Source organism: Xyrauchen texanus, chromosome 11, assembly GCF_025860055.1.
Source record: "Xyrauchen texanus isolate HMW12.3.18 chromosome 11, RBS_HiC_50CHRs, whole genome shotgun sequence".
Classification (NCBI taxonomy): Eukaryota; Metazoa; Chordata; class Actinopteri; order Cypriniformes; family Catostomidae; genus Xyrauchen; species Xyrauchen texanus.
The window spans coordinates 8193243-8211801 of NC_068286.1; the positions used below are offsets into that span (position 1 = coordinate 8193243).

Genomic DNA, 18559 nt, shown 5'->3' on the forward strand with positions numbered 1-18559 from the left:
ATTATTTTATATTTTTGCAATGTACATAAATATATTATTGTATAGTTATTATGGTGGGTAATTACCATATTCACGAGAAAAAAAGGCACTTGGCAAACAAAATTTCTCACATTTTATAAATGCATTCAAATGATATGTTAGCCTTTTTACAAACTGAGTACTTAGAAAAGGTAACGTTGTAAAGGAACTAGATTTATTGTAAAATTACTTTTGAATTTTTCATTTGACTATGTACTACTTGTGCACTATTTATTGTATAGAACAAAAGCATTAAAAGACAGATAGGGAACATAAGGCAAATAACATTATTCTTGTGAAGTGCAGTGTTCTGGAATTATTCATGCTAACCGTTTCCATAGATGCAAAAGCATAGTGAAAAACACTTCTCATTGTGCAGCATTCGTTTACATTCAAGCACACTGGCAACTTCACAGCTGTCCTGATGTCTTTATGCAAAATACGTACAAATGCATTTTAATAAGTACAAATTCTATTAAATGAATCAAGCAGAATCATATATAACTATCATCAAACCACTCCCAAACAATTTACAACTTAAATACTGTGTGCTTTAATGACAAACACAGAAATTCTTAATTGAAACACATGACCAAGATGTCACAGTAAATCTGATCACATCAGTGTCTATTCATTTTCTTAAGGCAGAATCCAGCCAAAACATGGATGATTTGTGCAATGAGAGCTTCTCAGCCGTAAAGGTCTGTGAAAGTCTGACTCCTGTTGAAGGATAAAAAATGTATTATAAACAAAATAAACATAGCCAACACCTTCACTAACTGATAATATAAACTAGAGTGACAAATACATTAGTAGTAATGTAGCCATGCATAGTATTTCCAAAAATGAAATAAGATTAAGAGATAACATAGAAACTGAAATCACAGTTGGGGCAACAATGGATGTTGACCTGCTGATAGTTTATATGATCCTGTTCCTTATTATGAACCAAATATGTGCTGTCACCCCAGCCATCACATTCTGAATAAAGATTATTACAGGTGTGTGCAGACTGCATCTGAGCACACCTTTTGGGGTAGTGTGACACAAGCAGAGTGTCAGGTGAGTTGTGATGAGAGCGTTCTGGAGACCAGGATTTATGATGGCTCAGAAAGCGATGACGGGAAGGGGATGAGGAGCGCATAGTGGAGGAAAGGACAGGATATATTGCTGAGAGACCCTGCTTGTGCAGCTCCTGTACTGCACACTCCCTGAGAGAGACAGAGACAGAGAGAGAGAGAGAGAGAGAGAGAGAAGGTGGAAATTATAGACCAACACAATTTGACATTCTAATCAAGTCCTTATTGTGAAAGGATTAACCATATATAAAATATATAATATAGTTCTCACACACAAAAATTCATTGTCACTAAGCTTTAGTGTCAGCTTCTTGGTCTTAAAATCTTACCTCTCATAGCTCTCAGTGGACAGGTGTCTCTTTGTCATCTCAAGATCTCCCTCCAGCTCAGCTGATCGTGTCCTCAGCTGAGCCATTTCCCTACTCTGACAGCTCCTGAGAGAGAAACGATTGGGTGAGTGAATGGACGTGTGTTGCTCTCTTTGAGTCTATGTGTGCTACACTCACACTTTGCTGTCAGCCATGCTGAGTTTGTCCTTCAATATTTGTATTTCAGTCTGTCTTTCCTGAGAAGTGAGTTGTCTCTGAAGCTCCATTTCTCGTGCAGACACCAGCAGGCTCTCCAGACTCTGAACAGAGACACGTTCACTGGCCAGCTGCTTCTGAAAATGTTCCATCTCTGAACGGCATGATTCCAGCTCATGCTGTACCTGGATGTATAACACATTAATGTTTGCCATATACATGTCAGACTGGAACTACAGATTATCTGCTTCTCTGGCAGTTTTGCTAGCAATATGCAAAAGAGAAAGTACTGTGGGCAGTCCGAGGCTAAGATGCTCAGTCATGCCACTTGCCCAGTGGCTTAATGCAGTGATTCCCAAACGGGGGTAGGTATACCCTGGGGGGCACTTAAGCAGATTCCGGGGGAGTTATGCGAATATAATCGAAAAAGGCATCAGCCTCCAAAGTTGGGGATTTGTAGGTTTAAGTCCCACCTGGATCCTATCTGAAGGACTAAATTTAAATGGGTGCAGCAAGATCACCTGAGTAATTTGCAAAGCTGCTAGCCAATCACAGTGGAACTGCCTTTCTTATGGTTCTCAGCCAGCTATTGGGCAATATCAGACTGTGGACAATCCAAGGCTGAGATGCTAATGGCACTTTTCCACTGCACGTTACAGTTTGACTCGACTCTGCTTGCTTTACTTTTCTGAGCTTGATTTTCCACTGCAGTTTAGTGCAGCCTCAATGTGGGTGGGATTGTAGGATGATCGTCGTAGTTGCGCCGCCTCTACTGCCATGACATCATCTTAAACGCGACAAAAACACGCAATAAAGGAGCAATGAATGAATGGTGTTCTTGATTCTTGGCATGTGGCTGTTTTTCACAGCAAGACGAAAAAACTTTGTTTCAAAAGAGGCTGATGGCAGCAAGACAAAATACTGCAAAAAAAAACAACAGGAGAGTTTGGGAAATCATACACCAAAGCGCAGATGAAGATATCACTCAGTTAGCTCAAAGATGACGCACGAGGGTCAGTTATACTGCCATCTAGCTTTAGCAATGACGCTGTTAGTGATCTTCAGGGTTTTGATGTCACATTTAGGATTGGCTCGGCTCGCTTGGAACCTCGACTGAGGTGGTACTAAAAAAAGTACAAGGTACCAGGTACCATCCACAGTGGAAAACCCCCGTAACGAGCCATACCGTGTAGTGGAAAAGCCCCATTAGACATGGTGCAGTGGGAAACCCAGTGACATAATGGATAAGGTATCAGCCTCTGGAGCTGGGGATTGTGGGTTTAAGTCTCATCTAGGTTGCTTAAGAAGGTCTTCCTTTAATACTGTAAAAGCACCATCATTTTTGTAAAGCTGTACTATAAACCAAGTGTTAGGAACTGACCTTTAAACTTATGTACTGTGTAGTAGCTCTGAGCTGGTAACTCAAAAGATTTATGAAGTTCCACTCTTGTGCCCTTTTCATTGTGGAAATGCAAATGTCAACCAATGTTTGTGATATAAGTGTACTCTAAGGCACAGAGGAAATGTTAGCTAAATGTAACATTAGTTTCATACACACTCTTTCACATTCTTCACAGTAATAGAGACATCCTGAGTACTCACAGCCTCTTTGCTGGCATCCAGTTTGATGCAGAGTTCTCTCGTTTTTTCCAGGTCAGACTGCACCTGTGTGCGCTCAGTCTGGGCCTGCCGGAAATCTTCCTCCAAATGAATGAGCTTTCGATTCAGCTGAGACAGCTGACTATTACAGCTTCGCTCTGCACTCAATGCCTGGACACAGAAAAAAAATCAACCTAATGAGAGATTTAGTTAAAAGATTCTACATTTATTTTATACTGCATATTAAGCCACACACTAAATAATTATAAAATAATTGCACAATACCAAACTGAAACTCATTGCCCCTATGCACATTTAAGACCTGGACAAATCGCAGACTTAGTTTATTGTAGCATCTGCTATTAGTCGCAACATATCTCACAAGTGTGCACACTAGAAGAGCATCAGCGATGTGCTGTTGGCTATGATCAGGGGCTTTTAGTCGCAAAGTACAGTAGTGGCATACCTAAAACACGAAAGGGCGATGAGCTTCAGTCTTGAAGTACATTTGAATCCATGAGTATCTCCTGGATATTAACATCATAATTATTGTAACCACCAATATCATTATGACGAAGTGGCTGACCTCTTGCAGGCTGCTCTCTAAGCTGTCTGTTCTTTCTTTGAGTCGAAGTATCTCAGAGTTAGAGTTGCAAAGCTCAAGACGGAGTTCAGTTATGGTGGTTTCAGCCTGTCTGGCTTGTTTTTCCAAGCTCTCCACCTGAACAGATGCTTTCCTTCGAGACTCTTGCAGATCCCTGCACTCACCCTCCTAAAGATCATCAAACAAGACTAAAATCAAAATTGACTGGAGCCCAAGTATGCCAATGACAATTAAATACTATCACATTTGCAGACATTTACAATGACTATAACTGTTTACATTTAACACTTTTGTTTAAGTGACTCAACCTTAGCAGACAGCAGATCTTCAGTGCGTGAGATGTCAGCAATGTGATCATGTACTTTTCCCTGCAAGTATTCTATTTCCTGATTAGCTTTATCTAGCTTGATCTGTAAAGCCTGAAATGGAAGAAATAAATAGTTGGTTAAGGGACATTTACACCATTATACAATATATGCATGTGGCACAACCAGTAAGGCATTAGCTAAAGTGGGTCACACATGAAGGTCTAATTAAAAAGATCCTATGTTTAGAGAAAGACAGAGCTTCAGATCATCAAAAGCTAAACATTTTCATTTACATTGTATAAACTATTAGCAACCAGAAACATTTATATAAAGTATGTCTATCCCTCCAGGAAAGATTAGGTAGTGTGTTGCTTCCTTGCAATGCCAGAAGACTGTGTCACCAATCAATCAATACATCCAGCAGTTTTAACAGACTAGACTTGTGGAGTCATGGTAAAACATTGATTGCAGATAGATGCGTTCTCCCTATCTGGCGAGGAAATGTTAATTAAATTAGTAAATTTGATCACATGAGAGGTCTTTCCTTATTTATTGAATTAACCCTGTAAAAAATGATACCTTGTTGTCCAGATGTGCTTTGTCAAGGTCATCCCTGAGCTTAATATTCTCCTTCAACAAGGCATCTTCGACTTTTATCACTCGGACCACCTCTTTTTCAGAGTCTGACAACTTCCTCTTCAGAACATCCAACTCTCTTTCTTTGCCAATCACTGTCTCCTTCTGAGCTCTGGAGATAGTAAGTCACATCATTATTGAGGTGGCAGCATGTGGGATGGTAATCCATGATTGTAAATTCAATACCATGAATGGCTAATCCATGTTATATAATATTTGATCAAATGAACCATTTAAGGATATGCATTCTATGCATCATGTTTTTAGTATTATTTAATTATTTAACTGCGCAAACAATATAAATGGGAAAACCACAGAAAATAGCACACAAATTCAATCTAGGATATGATACATTGTGTACTCAGGCACTACAAAGAATAAAGGGAACTACCATCAGTAACAATTGTTATACCTATTTATTGCTACCACCCAACTTTACAATCATTTTGAGAAATGCTAACTGATGTTGACTGTGGGTCACATTCTACATCACTAACAACTTGTGCAGAATGTTCCTGGTAACAACCACTTTATATACAGCAATGTATCCATTAATAGACCATTTAAAATCACAGGGGTATCATTCTGTAATTAGCTTATACCTTGATGGTGAAGACAGCGCTGTGTAATAAAGGAAAAATCATACAGTAAGCTATACATTATACAAAGCTTTGGTAACTTTTCCCTACAAAATGGTTTAGCTTTCCAAGGTCAGTAGTAAACAAACAAATAACCAGTGAACCTGAACACAGAACTCACATCAGAGTTGTCTCAAGATCCTCAGATCTCAACTTCAAACCCTTGATGGTTTTCTCCTGAGAATACACAGTGATTTTCATCCAGTAAATATACATAGAAAATGACAACAATTTTCACGATACACAAACAATAAAGTTCTACTGCGTGCAAGTGGGTTAGTCATGTAAAGTGGCACCCAACACACTTATGAATGACTATGACTATGTATGAGTCAATGTAAATGTGTTGGTGTGTGTTACCTTCTCATTCAGCTGGTTATTTGCTGTGCAGAGCAGACCAGTCTTCACCTCCAGCTGCACCTGCAGTCTGTTTCTTTGCTGGTCAAGCTCTGAGATTCTACCCTGCAGTGTGCTAACATCTTCCTGCAGAGCAGTCACCTGCCTCACCAGAGACTCTGATACACACAAAGAGACAGACAAATCAAAAGATATGATGTGCATCTAAAATATGATATAACCTCTTGTTGTACATTTTGGCACAGTATCATCTCAAACATCTACACCTAAATTAATGTAATGGTTTCAAATCCTAACAGACTAAATATCTTCTATCCTCACCATTCTTCTCATCCAGCAGTTTGTTTTTCCCCTGAATGTTATGCAGCTCTCCAGTCCTGCTGGTCAGTCTCCGTTGATTCTCACTCAGAGAGCTTTCCATCTGACTGTTTGACAGTCTAATACATGGACACAAAGCAACAGCAAACTAATATTCAACACAGACATAGAAGTTGTTCATATTTTGTAAATCACACTAAGGTGACGTGTTACAGATATTGTTGTGATTCTTAAAGTTAATGAACTTGCATCTAAAGGAATCAAATGTGCATTAAGTAAAGTTTGTCAGAAAATCCCAAACCTCTTTGCTACGAGCTATAACTATTTCAGATTCTTCATTACATTATTTTAAGAATCAAACTTAACTAGTAAACACAAACCATTGTAGTATTGCTTTTAGCACTGAGCTTTAGGGTTGCTATTGAATCCTAGTGTACCTGAGACTACTGCACTCATTCCTCAGGCGACTGAGCTCCTCATCGCTGGCGTTGAGTTTTCGGCCAATTGTGTGAACTTCCTCCTCCAGACCAATCATGGTCTCCCTCATCTCAACTTGCCTGCCCTTCTGGTCCCCCCGCTCCTGCTCCAGCTGGGACAAAGGCACACCACCACCACCAGTTATGGATAATGACACTTGTCCATTACAATAACTGTGTATTTTGTTTTGATGAGGTTTTATGATTTTGATTAACTGATCTTTTATTTATTTTTTGTGATTGCTTCTGTGCTTTCCATTATTTAGTTATATTATGACAATAACTGTAGTCAGGGTGTAAAATGGAACTGTATATTACAGTATAGATTAGTATAGTATAGTATGGTATGGTATGGTATAGCAAGGTATAGTCTCAATTTATTGCTACTGTTTTTCACATCATTTAGTTAGATTTTGACAATATTTTTTAGTCTTAGTCATATAGTATAGTATGGTACATTCCATTACTGTACAGTACAGTATAGTCACAATAGATTGATACCATTTTTTCCTATGCTTTAGTTAAAGGAATATTCCGGGCTCAATACAAGTTTAGCTCAATCAACAGCATTTGTGGCATAATATTGATTACTACAAACATTTTGTAATTTTATCCTTTCTTTAAATAAAGAAAAAATCTTGGTTCCTGTGAGGCACTTACAATGGAAGTGAATGGGGGCCAAATTTTTCACGTTGGAGGAATATTCACTGTTTCAAATGTATAGCCACAAGACACAAACAATGTGTGAGTAAATATGATTTTAGTTTGATAAAATCGCTTACTGACCTTTTCTGTGTAAAGTTATAGCCAATTTTACTACTTGGTTACCATGATGATGTAATGTCAACAAACCCTAAAACAACGATTTAAACAACTTTACAACTCAAATAATACACAAGTTTTAACAGAAGAATGAATGTGTGCTTTTATAAAATGATAAGCTTCACATTTCTGTGTTTAAACCCTCCAAATATTGGCCACATTAACTTTCATTGTAAGTGCCTCACTGTCACCTCGATTGTTGATGTTTTTGGGGTTTTTTTAAGATTTGAAATTATGTTTTGTGGTCATCTACATTTTGCCATAAATGCTTTCGAGCTACTTAACAAGTATGGAACCCGGAACATTTCTTCAAATTATAAAAATAACTTTAGTCAAATTAAAGTATGGTACAATTTAGTACATTAGTGTATGTTGCAGTACAGTACAGTATAGTATTGTATATTATCTATACAATATACATAGCACAGTATAGTCACAATTGATTGATAATATCTATAGTCTTTGTCTAGTATAGTATGGTACAGTGCAGCACAGTATGGTATGTTTTGGAATGGTATGGTATAGCACAGTATAGTCACAAATGATTGCTACTTTTTTGCATAATTTAGTTATATTATGAGAATATCTATAGTCTTAGTCTAGTATAGAATGGTACAGTGCAGAACATTACTGTAAAGTGCAGTATAGCACAGTATAGCATAGTATAGCATAGCATAGTATAGTAACAATAGGTTGCTACATTTTCGCATAATTTACCTGTGACATAATATAGTTTATTATGACAATTTTTTTTGCTACCATTTTTTCCAATGATTTAGTTATGTTATGACAATAACTATAGTCAAAGTATAGTATGGTACTGTGTAGTAAAGCATAGTGCAGTGTAGTGTAGTGTAGTATTATATAGTATAGTATAGTGTTGTTTAGTTTAGTATAGTATAGTAAGGTGTATTATCTTACTGTAAAGTACAGTGTAGTATTGTATAATATAATATTGTTTAATATAGTCACAATAGATTGCTACAATTTATTCCCTATAATTTAGTTATATTATTATGACAATAACTATAGTCAAGGTATTCTGTAGTATGGTACAGTGTAGTACAGTAGAGTGTAGTATAGTATAGTACAGTACATTACTGTATAGTACAGTAGAGTACAGTATAGTTTAGATACCTCATTCCACATCACATCACTATGGTTTAACTACTGTATATTATAGATTACATTTATATTTATTCAGCATTAAAGCAGAAGCTTTAACCCAAAGCGATTTACTAATGAGGAATGCAGCAAAAGCAATTAATCCTGAGGAGGCAAAAATATGAGAAGTGCTTACAGTTCTCAACACTGGTCAGATTACAGACAGATTACAGTATAAAGATGGAGCTCTTACTGTGAGTAAAGCAGCCTGCAGGTCCTCCACCCTCTGCTCCAGGTGAGCTCTCTCACTGATGGCCGTCTCCTGAGAGATCTAAGGCAACGTTCAAAGGAAACACACATTCACTCAACAGGCTAAAAAAAGCTCTCTCTCTCCTGTTATCATTGCTTCCCTACCCAGTGAGATGACTCAATTCTTTAGTGAGGAGCAGAAAAGTGCACAAGTGGTTTTCCTTTAGTACTCCTCAATAACATCTTCATCAGACAGAAACAAGTGAATGTGAAAACACGTGCACACATGTACACACCTGTGAATAAGATCTTATTCAACAATGACAATGGATTCAGGGTCTCTTAACATCTGACAATGAGCTTGTAAATTGAGATGAGCTCTCTCTCTTTCGCTCTCTTTCTCTCCTCACCTTGAGTCTCTCTCGGAGACTATCTCTCTCTGTAGTCATGCGGTCGAGGTCTGATGTAGCCTCGTCCCGTTCAGCTTCCAGACGTTTTAGGATACTCTGAGCGGTCACACTGTTCTTGGACCCTCGCGCCGCCTTTGACTTCATAACTTCTCGCCGTAGAGCTGCTACTTCCTCTTGAGCCTGCAGGGGTAGATAGGAGACAAGTAGGGAAGCAACTAACGATTATTTTGATAATCGATTAATCTAACGATTACTACAATGATTATTCGACTATTCAGCAATTATTGCAATGATTAATCATTAGTTCTTAACCAATTATTCAGCTTGTGCCCCGAATTAAAAGGTTGTATTAAACGTGCTTACTAACAATAAAGAGGACAAAATCATCTTTTAAAAATACCTCTAAAATGCCATTCACTGAATTAAAGGGAAAAATACTTTTTAATAAGTTTAATCGAGTAAAGAAATTCCCTGTTTTCCATTTAAAATTGTCTAAAAATCCTTTAAACAAGATCATTTTACTTGAGAAGCAACATATACTATATTTAGACTTGCTTTAAGAGAATGTATCTCAAATATATGTGTATTTTGTATACAAATGTATTTTTTACTTGGTTATACTTCTGCGAGTGCAGTAAAGACAAAATATACCTATATTTAAGTATACTTATGCGATAGAGCAAGTGCAATACCTCCCCCGCTGACCCGATTCTCCGGCCAACCTCCTGCTCCATTGTCCCCTCACTTGTGAAAAATACCCTGAGGTACTTGCACCCGAGGTACTTGAAATCTTCTTCAGTTGGACGGCTTCCCTGACCACCAGTGTCCACCACGAAGGGTTACCACCCCTTGATGCACCTAAGACCTTGAGGCCGCAGCTCTCCACCGCAGCTTCGGCAATGGAAGCTTTGAACTTTGTCCCCAACCTCTGCAGGGATGCCTGAAAAGCTCAGCCAGAGGTGTGAGTTGAAGGTCTCGCAGACAGGGGCCTCCTCCAAATGTTCCCAGTTCACCTGCACTACTCGCTTGGGTTTCCCAGGTCTGTCCAGAGTCTTTCCCCACCCCCTGACCCAACTCACCACCAGATGGAGATCGGTTGACAGCTCCGCCCCTCTCTTCACCCGAGTGTACAAAACATATGGCCTCAGATCTGAAGACACGATTACAAAATCGATCATCAACCTTCGGCCTAAAGTACTCTGGTACCACGTACACTTATGAGCATCCTTATGTTCGAACATGGTGTTTGTTATAGATAATCCATGACTAGCACAGAAGTCTAACAACAAACATCCACTCGGGTTCAGATTGTGGAGGCCGTTCCTCCCAATCACACCTCTCCAGGTGTCCCTGTCATTTTCCACGTGTGTGTTGAAGTCACCCAGCATCACTATGGAGTTCCCTACTGGGGCCCTATTCAGGACTCCACTCAGGGTCTCCAAGAAGGCAGAATACTCTGAACTGCTGTTCGGTGCACATGTAGCGTTTTCCCCCCACAACCCGTAGGCGTAGGGAGGTGACCCTCTCATCCACCGGAGTAAACTCCAACATAGCGGTGCTCAGCCGGGGGCTCGTGTGTTTCCCCACACCTGCCCGTCACCTCACAAGCTGGGAACCTCCAGAGAAGAATAGAATCCATCCCCTATCCAGTAGTATGGATCCAAAGCCAAGACTGTGCGTCGAAGTAAGTCCCACCAGAGCCAACTGGTAGCGCTCCACCTCCCTCACCAGTTCCGGCTCCTTCCCCCCCAGCGAGGTGACGTTCCACATCCCCAGAGCTAGCCTTTGCCGCCCAGGTCTGGTCCATTGAGACCCCCGGCCTTCACTGCCACCCATATGGCAACGCACCAGACTCCTGCACTTTCTCCAATGGGTGGTGGGCCCAAGGGATGTAGAGGGGGGTGTCACGTAATTTCTTCGGACTCCATAGCAAGCCCGGCCACCAGGCACTCGCCGACGAGCCCCCTGTCTGGGCTTGGCTTCCTCCGGTCAGGGTAACTCCTCCTCTTGCTGTTATTTCCATGGAGTCTTTGTGAACCATTCTTAGTCTGGCCCTTCACTTTGCCTTGGGAGACCCTACCAGGAGCACCTGGCTCCAGACAACTCAGCCCTCAGGTTCATAAAGGCACACAAACCTCTCCACCACGATAAGGTGATGGTTCCCGGAGAAGTCTAAAGTGACTTTCGATATATTTATTGCATGGACAGTCCCTATGGACGAACCAGCATTGACATTTAACCACTAGGCTAGACCACCACATACACAAATTTCCCTTTAACTAGATCACTCATTCACAATTATGAAGATTTACAACTAGTTAATGCAATTTATACCTAGATTATTGATATGATTTAAAACAAATTGCTTTATATTACCTCAATCGTTCCTAGACATGATACAACAACGTGATACCAAGCTCCCAATACTTCTGGAAGCTTTGGTGCTGTCTACCTGCTGGTAGTGTATTCTGGTATTGTCCCGTTCGGCAGTGAGCACTTTAACGTTGCCCTGGGTCTCTGACAGGTGGCGCTCGTACTTCTCCAACATGTTTTGCAGCTCATCTCTTTCTCGTAAAACCCTTATCAGCTCTGAGTCATAAGTCCCACCCTTTAAAAAGAGAAAGAGAGATAGACAGTGAGATTTTTACATTGGCATACCACACTCCAAATACAAAACCAAGTGATTATGGTATGACTTTGAATTAAAATGTTCTAACTAACAGTCTAAGTCTGAATGGTGTGTGTGTGTGTGGGGGGGGTCAATCTCACTAATACAACTTAACAGTACTTTAACAGTGGAGTGTCTGGTGGGACTCCTGTGGGTCAATGCCCCTCTGACGGGGCTGGTAGAGCGACGAGCCCTCAGCATCCTTCTAAGTTACTCAGCCTCCTGTTTGGACAGCAACTCTATGAGTAAAACTCCAGAACTTGCTCTCTAACTGTGCATGGAAATGAAAAAGTCAACAATGGTTAAATGATGGTAAAACAACATCAACATTTTTTATTAAATAATTCTGTTGAATAGAAGAATGCACAACTGTAAGAATTCAATATATTTTCTCAACATTATTTGTATTTATGGACTCCAGGGAGGTTTGGTTCATAATTGAATAATAACAGAAATAGGAAAAAGAAAAATAGTTACGTTAATTATTGAGCAAACATGAATAAAGGATAATAGCCTATCATGTCTGACTTTAACACAAACAGAGAGTAAGACTGCTAATTATGAGCAATAGATTGCATATCATCACGGAACATTTACTGAACCAGTAATTGAAACATAAATAAAATAAATCATCCATACAGGCAAATAAGTCTGATTTTTTTAATCAAGCCGGCTCACAGAATTAAAAACCTCAAGGTGTGTACGTTAAGGACAAATAATGATCAGGAGTAAAGCCACAGTACACTATCGCCTACCTCTCCAAGTGTATTCTCCAAATATTCCACAATATGCTTAATATATGATAATTGGGGAAGAAAAGAAAAACAATTAACTTATTTTTAACTTATGAACGTGTCGTTTGCGTCTCACCGAACATCTCACTGGATGTCTCACTGGACATGTCGTTTGAGTCTCACTGAATGCATCACGGAACTTGATGTTTGCGTCTCACTGAACATGTTCAGTGACATGTTTAGTGAGATCCAAATGACACGTCAAGTGAGACATTCAGTGAGACACAATGACACGTTCAGTGAGACGTTCAGTTATATCCAAACAACATGTTTAGTGAGATGTTCAGTGACATGTTTAGTGAGACGCAAAGGACATCTCACTAAACATGTTGTTTGGATATAACTGAACGTCTCACTGAACGTGTCATTTGCGTCTCACTGAACGTCTCACTGGATGTCTCACGGGACATGTCGTTTGAGTCCCACTGAACGTCTCACTGAATACAAAATTAACACTAAACACGCTCCAAATACAAGGAATAAAAATTGCCTTTGGCGAGTAAATCTCTTGCTTAGGCACGGATGGGCCTGGGTGGGCCAGTGCCTCTCATTGGCATTCTGGCCCACCCAATCATTGTATTATGCCCCTATTCCAACAATAGCAAGTTGATTTAAGTTAAGTTGATTAACTAGATGATACATAAATAATGACAGACAAATCATTATCCCAGTAAAATGTATTCACCTGAAAGAAAAAACTTGTTCTATGAATTACATACAGACCTATTAATAGTTCATATTTAGACTTTAAATGCAAATGAGCTGGTGTTCCCTGCCCCCCTATCCAGAACAGGGCGGAGTTTTGACATCTCTGCGTTGGATAACTAGACATCATGAGCAATTTGACTGACAGTGAAAATAGTGGTGTTCAGCCCTATATGTTTGAAATGGAGTCAGACACTGATGAGGGAGAGTCTATCAGAAGTTTGATAAATTCCTTTATTTGTTGTAGAGTTTTTTTCAGCAGTTTTGCAACGATAGATCAGCAATAAACACACACAAATACTGTTACAACTTTTGCTATGTGCTATAACGAAACAACACACACAAACAAACATGTCCGTCGGCAGAGTCCATCAACAGTCTTGGGCAGGGCCTCTACAAAGTGACACTTTGTACAGAATCTGCGAGCGGCTTGTTCTGAGACGGTGCTTATGATTAATGGGGATTTTTAAAAAAGGACTGGGTGGATTTTTATCATTATAGGGTGGTTGTGTACACACTGCCAACACATTTATGTTCAAACACTATGTAAAAGTGCATTTTGCATAATAGGTCCCCTTTAACCCATGGTAGTACTGTATGTAAATATAGTAGCTTATATGTATCTTACTGTATGTTATGTGAAGCTCAAATTGAGTTTGACAGCCAGTTGGACCTCGTGAAAATTCAGTGTGAAAGTAATGAATACAGTTCTGAATTTGTTGTATCATCTCTTTGATAAATGAAAAATGAAACATCCAAATTTATCAGAATATATTCTATGTTCTCATTGTCTTGAGAATGTTTTGAAAATATGACACTATCTGGGCATTTTGTGGATCCATTTGTGACTGCCCATACGAAAAGTGCTGTGTCGCTAAAGACCCGAAGGGTGTAATAATGTTTGGCGAAACACCCATTAAAGGGGTCATGTTATTAGGATTCAAACGTTCCTTGATATTTTGACATATAAGAGATCTTTCTACTATAAAAACATACTGTAAATTTCAGAACTCAAAACTTAATCCCCAAAGCAATAAATGTATTTATTGAAACCTAGTTGCCAAAATGCCTCCTTCTCTGCATAAGTATATTAGTGATGTCACAAAGAGTACTCATTAATTCATGACTGCCTCAACAGCAAAAACATCAATGCCAACTTTACATCATGGCACTCTTGGCCCCGCCCACTATGGGGTCAGTTCGTAAAGAGAGAGTGAAAGAGCAGAATATTGGCCTACTGCTCTGCTTCTTGTTGTTTTGTGCATAAATTGCTCAACAAACTGTTTTCAAAACAAACTCTTTCGCCCAGCTGTGCTATATTTAATTGTTGGTCTGTGTAAACACACACTAGATGGAAGTCGTTCACCGTTTTGATGTGTTTCCGGCGATGTGCACCTCAGTACAGGATGATAGTGGAAACTGGATGTGTGCTTCAAGATTGTATATAATGGATTCTATTGCTTTTGACGTGACGCGCCTCTCGCATCCGGTGTAGACAGGGTGTGAGTGTTAACAGTTGTGACTGAGATGAACAGTTTAATATATTCGGATGCAATGTTTTGGATCTGTGTTATGTGTAAACCCTGAAATGTAGTTTTATAATATTATGGTGGGGTTGTTCCTTCTCTGTCGATAGAATTTAAAATATAGCTGTATTTGAGGGGCTGCACAATGTTAGCCAATCAGAAGAGTGTGCGATTACATTGATGTTTAAAGGAGGAGAAAATGGACATATATATTACTAAATTATGACTGTTTTGGTGAGAAAAAAAAATGTCTACCATTATCAGTGGACCTCAGGGAAGAGTATAAAACTATATATAAAAATGGCATTTCATGACCCCTTTAAGGGTTAAGAATGTTTTGCATGTGGCGAAAAACATACCTCCACCTACTGTTCTTTCAAATCAGCTTATTTCACAGTCTGATAACAGTTATGAATGATTCTGATCCAGCGTTGCCCTCTGCTGGGCCTCTTCTGTAACATCAACCCACAAAAATAAATACTTTAATAAAGAATGTTTAAGTATCTGTGTGCATCATATCTTACCATTCAGATGACTGTCATTAAACCCGTTTTTAATTCAGTGTTTTATCAACAAGCAATGCTGAGCTGAAGTTTGATCACCCTGTTTATCAAGACACATTTTACGGTTTATTATGTAAAGTTATTGATATTAATATATTCCAATTCAGCATTACTAGGTTGACTGTTAATAATACACCTTGTCTGAATCTACTAACAGCAAGGTACCTAAAGCAAACCTCGTTAGTTACTTTATATTACTGATTGTAACGCGGCAGAGGTTGCCATGGCAACTGAGATACTACGGCTGCACGTGTCATTGGAAAAAAATCGAGCACAAGGAAAACACAAACGTCTTAAACTGTCTAGAGCAATATAATATTGCATATTCTACAAGACTGTATCGATGTTAATGATCAGTGATAATGGTTGCAAGAAAATTAGCTATTTACTCCAAAAGTGTTATTTAATTAAGAGGAGAGGTGGTGGCGTAGTGGCTAAAGCACAGGGGCTGTTAATCAGAAGGTTGCTGGTTCTAACCCCACGGCCACCACCATTGTGTCCTTGAGCAAGGCACTTAACTCCAGGTTGCTCCGGGGGGATTGTCCCTGTAATAAGTGCACTGTAAGTCGCTTTGGATTAAAGCGTCTGCCAAATGCATAAATGTAAATGTAATTGCATTGACGTCAATGTATATTTGAAAACAAATGGCAAATAAATCCATTCACAGTTGATCTAAAATTCAGCATCAAAGTAAATCTTCAGTTCTAGCATTGTGTCTGCACGAAGAAATCTGCCAAAAAATTCTGCTTTCATGACGAAGTAAGTCTTTTTTGTCTGTGTAAATTTAGTACAGGTTTGTATGCATTACCTTTTGCTGTGTTTGGTGAATGTAAAGGAATTAAATCTCAACACAATCTCAAAACTCTTTACCCTGAGGAATCAAACGTCCACACTGACCAACCAAAGACTGCAAGTGAAGATAAACGAGGAACAACAAGCACTCACAACACGCCTTCTTCCACCGTTTGCGTCCGTTGCCTTGACTACATAGTTGAGCACGCGCATGCTCAGTTTAAAGGTAAAAAGGCGCGTCCATTAAATTGCGACGCACGAAAAACAAAAATAAATATAAAGTAGAATTATTATTAATAATACATATTTTGAATTTAGCAAATTATGAGTACATAAACGATACAAAATAGCATGTTTCATATGGTTCAAAATAAATACACTGACAACCACCACTGGAGTCTCAAGTAGTGATGGGCATTCCGGCTCTTTTGGCTCCCAAACGGCTCTTTAAAAAAATATGTGTTTTATATTTTTTCAAGTCAAACATTTTGCGATAGTTTGACTATAATTGGTGTTAAAACAATTCTAATTACATTATTAAATGAAATCATACTCTACCTTAACCACAATGTATTTAAAAATGCATTGGTTTGTTATGAAAAAGAATGCTATTAAACATTTGCATTGAAAGTATAATTTTAAATAGGGGTGGTATGAGCGCGAAGGGATCATCTGTGTACCGCAACTGCATTCGGGTCCTTGAATAACGTATAACGTGCGAGTAAGGGCGGCCAGTGGGCTTCTGGTGCCCTCCTAGGGTAAGATGGGAGATAGTAAAATTGGTGTCCTACGCAGACTGCGTAGAATGCGTGTAGGGAGCTGCGGTACTGTAATAGAGCATTGCACCATATCAAAGAAAAATAAATAACAATTTGCAAATCTGCAGCATCCCACAAATTGAAATAAATGTAGAAAGAAGGATGCTATTTCGCATGTGCATTTAAAGTATAATGTATACAAACAAAGTGCATATATAACGATTCGAAACTAATACAATCTGAACAACATAATACGTTGGCTCCGCCCTCCCTCACGCATCGTTGGTTCATTTGTTGACACTGCGTGTCTGATTGACAGGAACAGGTGAGGCTGCTAGTCTGAGCAGACAGTCAGAACGAATGCGTGCGCTTGAGCATTTAGGCCTATATTATTTTATTTCTTTTTTCGTTCTTTGAATTAGTCAATTCTATTCATTTAAATATTTTGATTATTCTTATCTCAATTTAAAAAAAAAAAATGTTTTTTATTAATAGACCCGGCTCCCAACGTTCACCTACAAGAGCCGGTAGGCTACTTGAGAACAGAACACGCGCGAAGAATCCGCCGCTCCACGTGAACGCGCACAGCAGCAACAGCCGCGGCGCGCACAGGGGGGTACACTTCTCCAAACAAAAACGATTGTGTTTACATATGCATTTGTAGCAGTTTCCCTTTTAATCTACCAAATGTGCCTGAACGCCGATCCGGACCGTACCGGCCCAATTGAACCCCTATGGTACATTTGACGTCAGATCTAAGAATTGCTCGAATGAGTAGGCAACTAGTTTCTTTGTCTGTCTATGAACGCATCGACAAATCATATAGTGTAATAGCCTATATAACAAGTTCACCTGTTATAATATGCACAGAGAAACATGTAAAATCACCACTCCGACTATTTCCTGATTATACAAATAGCTGAATAGTATTGCATTGCAATGGGAATAGAGTAATTGCATTACGCCTAGTATTTATACCTTTATGTAATGATAACGCCAATGAACTGCGCACATGCTGTGTCGTCACACTGTATGTGGAATTAACATTTACGCCGTTCTTTTTCAACAATTGTTATGGTATGTTGGCATGGTAGTTCCTTCTTAGCTATGAAATAGGCTTCCTGCCTGCCAAATGCTACTGGAAGTGGCGATAACGTTTCATTTGTGTTTGTGTCTCGGCATACTTTAGGTTTTAAGCTGCTGTTGTGCTTCGTTAAGGAGTCGTGTTTAAACTGTGTGGTGCCACTTTTCTGGGCACACTTGGTTTCGCCCGCATGTTGGCCTATTTCTTGTGCAGATACAGTTCATGGTGGTGCTAAATCTAAGCCATGTAAACTCCCTCAGCCATTCCTGTCGGAAACAGTGTGTTCTTGACCTTTTCGCCACGACCTCTACAGTTTGCTGCTCTGGTACAGGAGCAGCCATAGATGAGGGAAAAATGCATCAATAGTTAGTTTCGCCATGGTTGACCTTTACATATGACGTCACAAAAGCGAGACACACGTGTGTTGATGACGTTACCCACGCAGTTGACTAATCACTCACGGACTGTCGGACCACTCTGGAAGACTCGGTCCCTCCTCGTTTTTCAACATGGAAAAAAAAATGCCG

The 18559-nt window shown here is 39.4% G+C and overlaps 1 protein-coding gene across 1 annotated transcript; it reads right to left on the reverse strand.

Annotated features, from left to right (window-relative positions):
- Positions 1–306: 306 nt before the first annotated feature.
- On the reverse strand, positions 307–16290 carry LOC127651959 (testis-specific gene 10 protein-like). The gene is made up of 18 exons (XM_052138023.1): positions 16207–16290; positions 15195–15287; positions 11931–12081; positions 11595–11750; positions 9143–9322; positions 8737–8814; positions 6519–6670; positions 6085–6200; positions 5767–5921; positions 5528–5583; positions 4712–4880; positions 4133–4243; positions 3807–3992; positions 3224–3391; positions 1604–1806; positions 1427–1531; positions 1047–1229; positions 307–738 (listed from the first exon to the last, which is right to left on the reverse strand). Exons 3-18 carry the CDS (start codon positions 12009–12011, stop codon positions 708–710), a joined length of 2130 nt encoding a protein of 709 aa, XP_051993983.1. The 5' UTR covers positions 12012–12081; positions 15195–15287; positions 16207–16290; the 3' UTR covers positions 307–707.
- Between the last annotated feature and the right edge of the window lie 2269 nt (positions 16291–18559).

What these genes read in the sequence shown, in the direction of transcription:
- LOC127651959 (XM_052138023.1), bottom strand. Translation starts at nt 12,011, where the DNA reads ATGCTGAGGGCTCGTCGCTCTACCAGCCCCGTCAGAGGGGCATTGACC. An exon ending in CCAGAATACACTACCAGCAG is followed by an intron (nt 9,323 to 11,594) that starts GTAGACAGCACC and finishes CTACCCCTGCAG; the next exon opens with GCTCAAGAGGAAGTAGCAGC. An exon ending in AAGATCTGCTGTCTGCTAAG is followed by an intron (nt 3,993 to 4,132) that starts GTTGAGTCACTT and finishes GATGATCTTTAG; the next exon opens with GAGGGTGAGTGCAGGGATCT.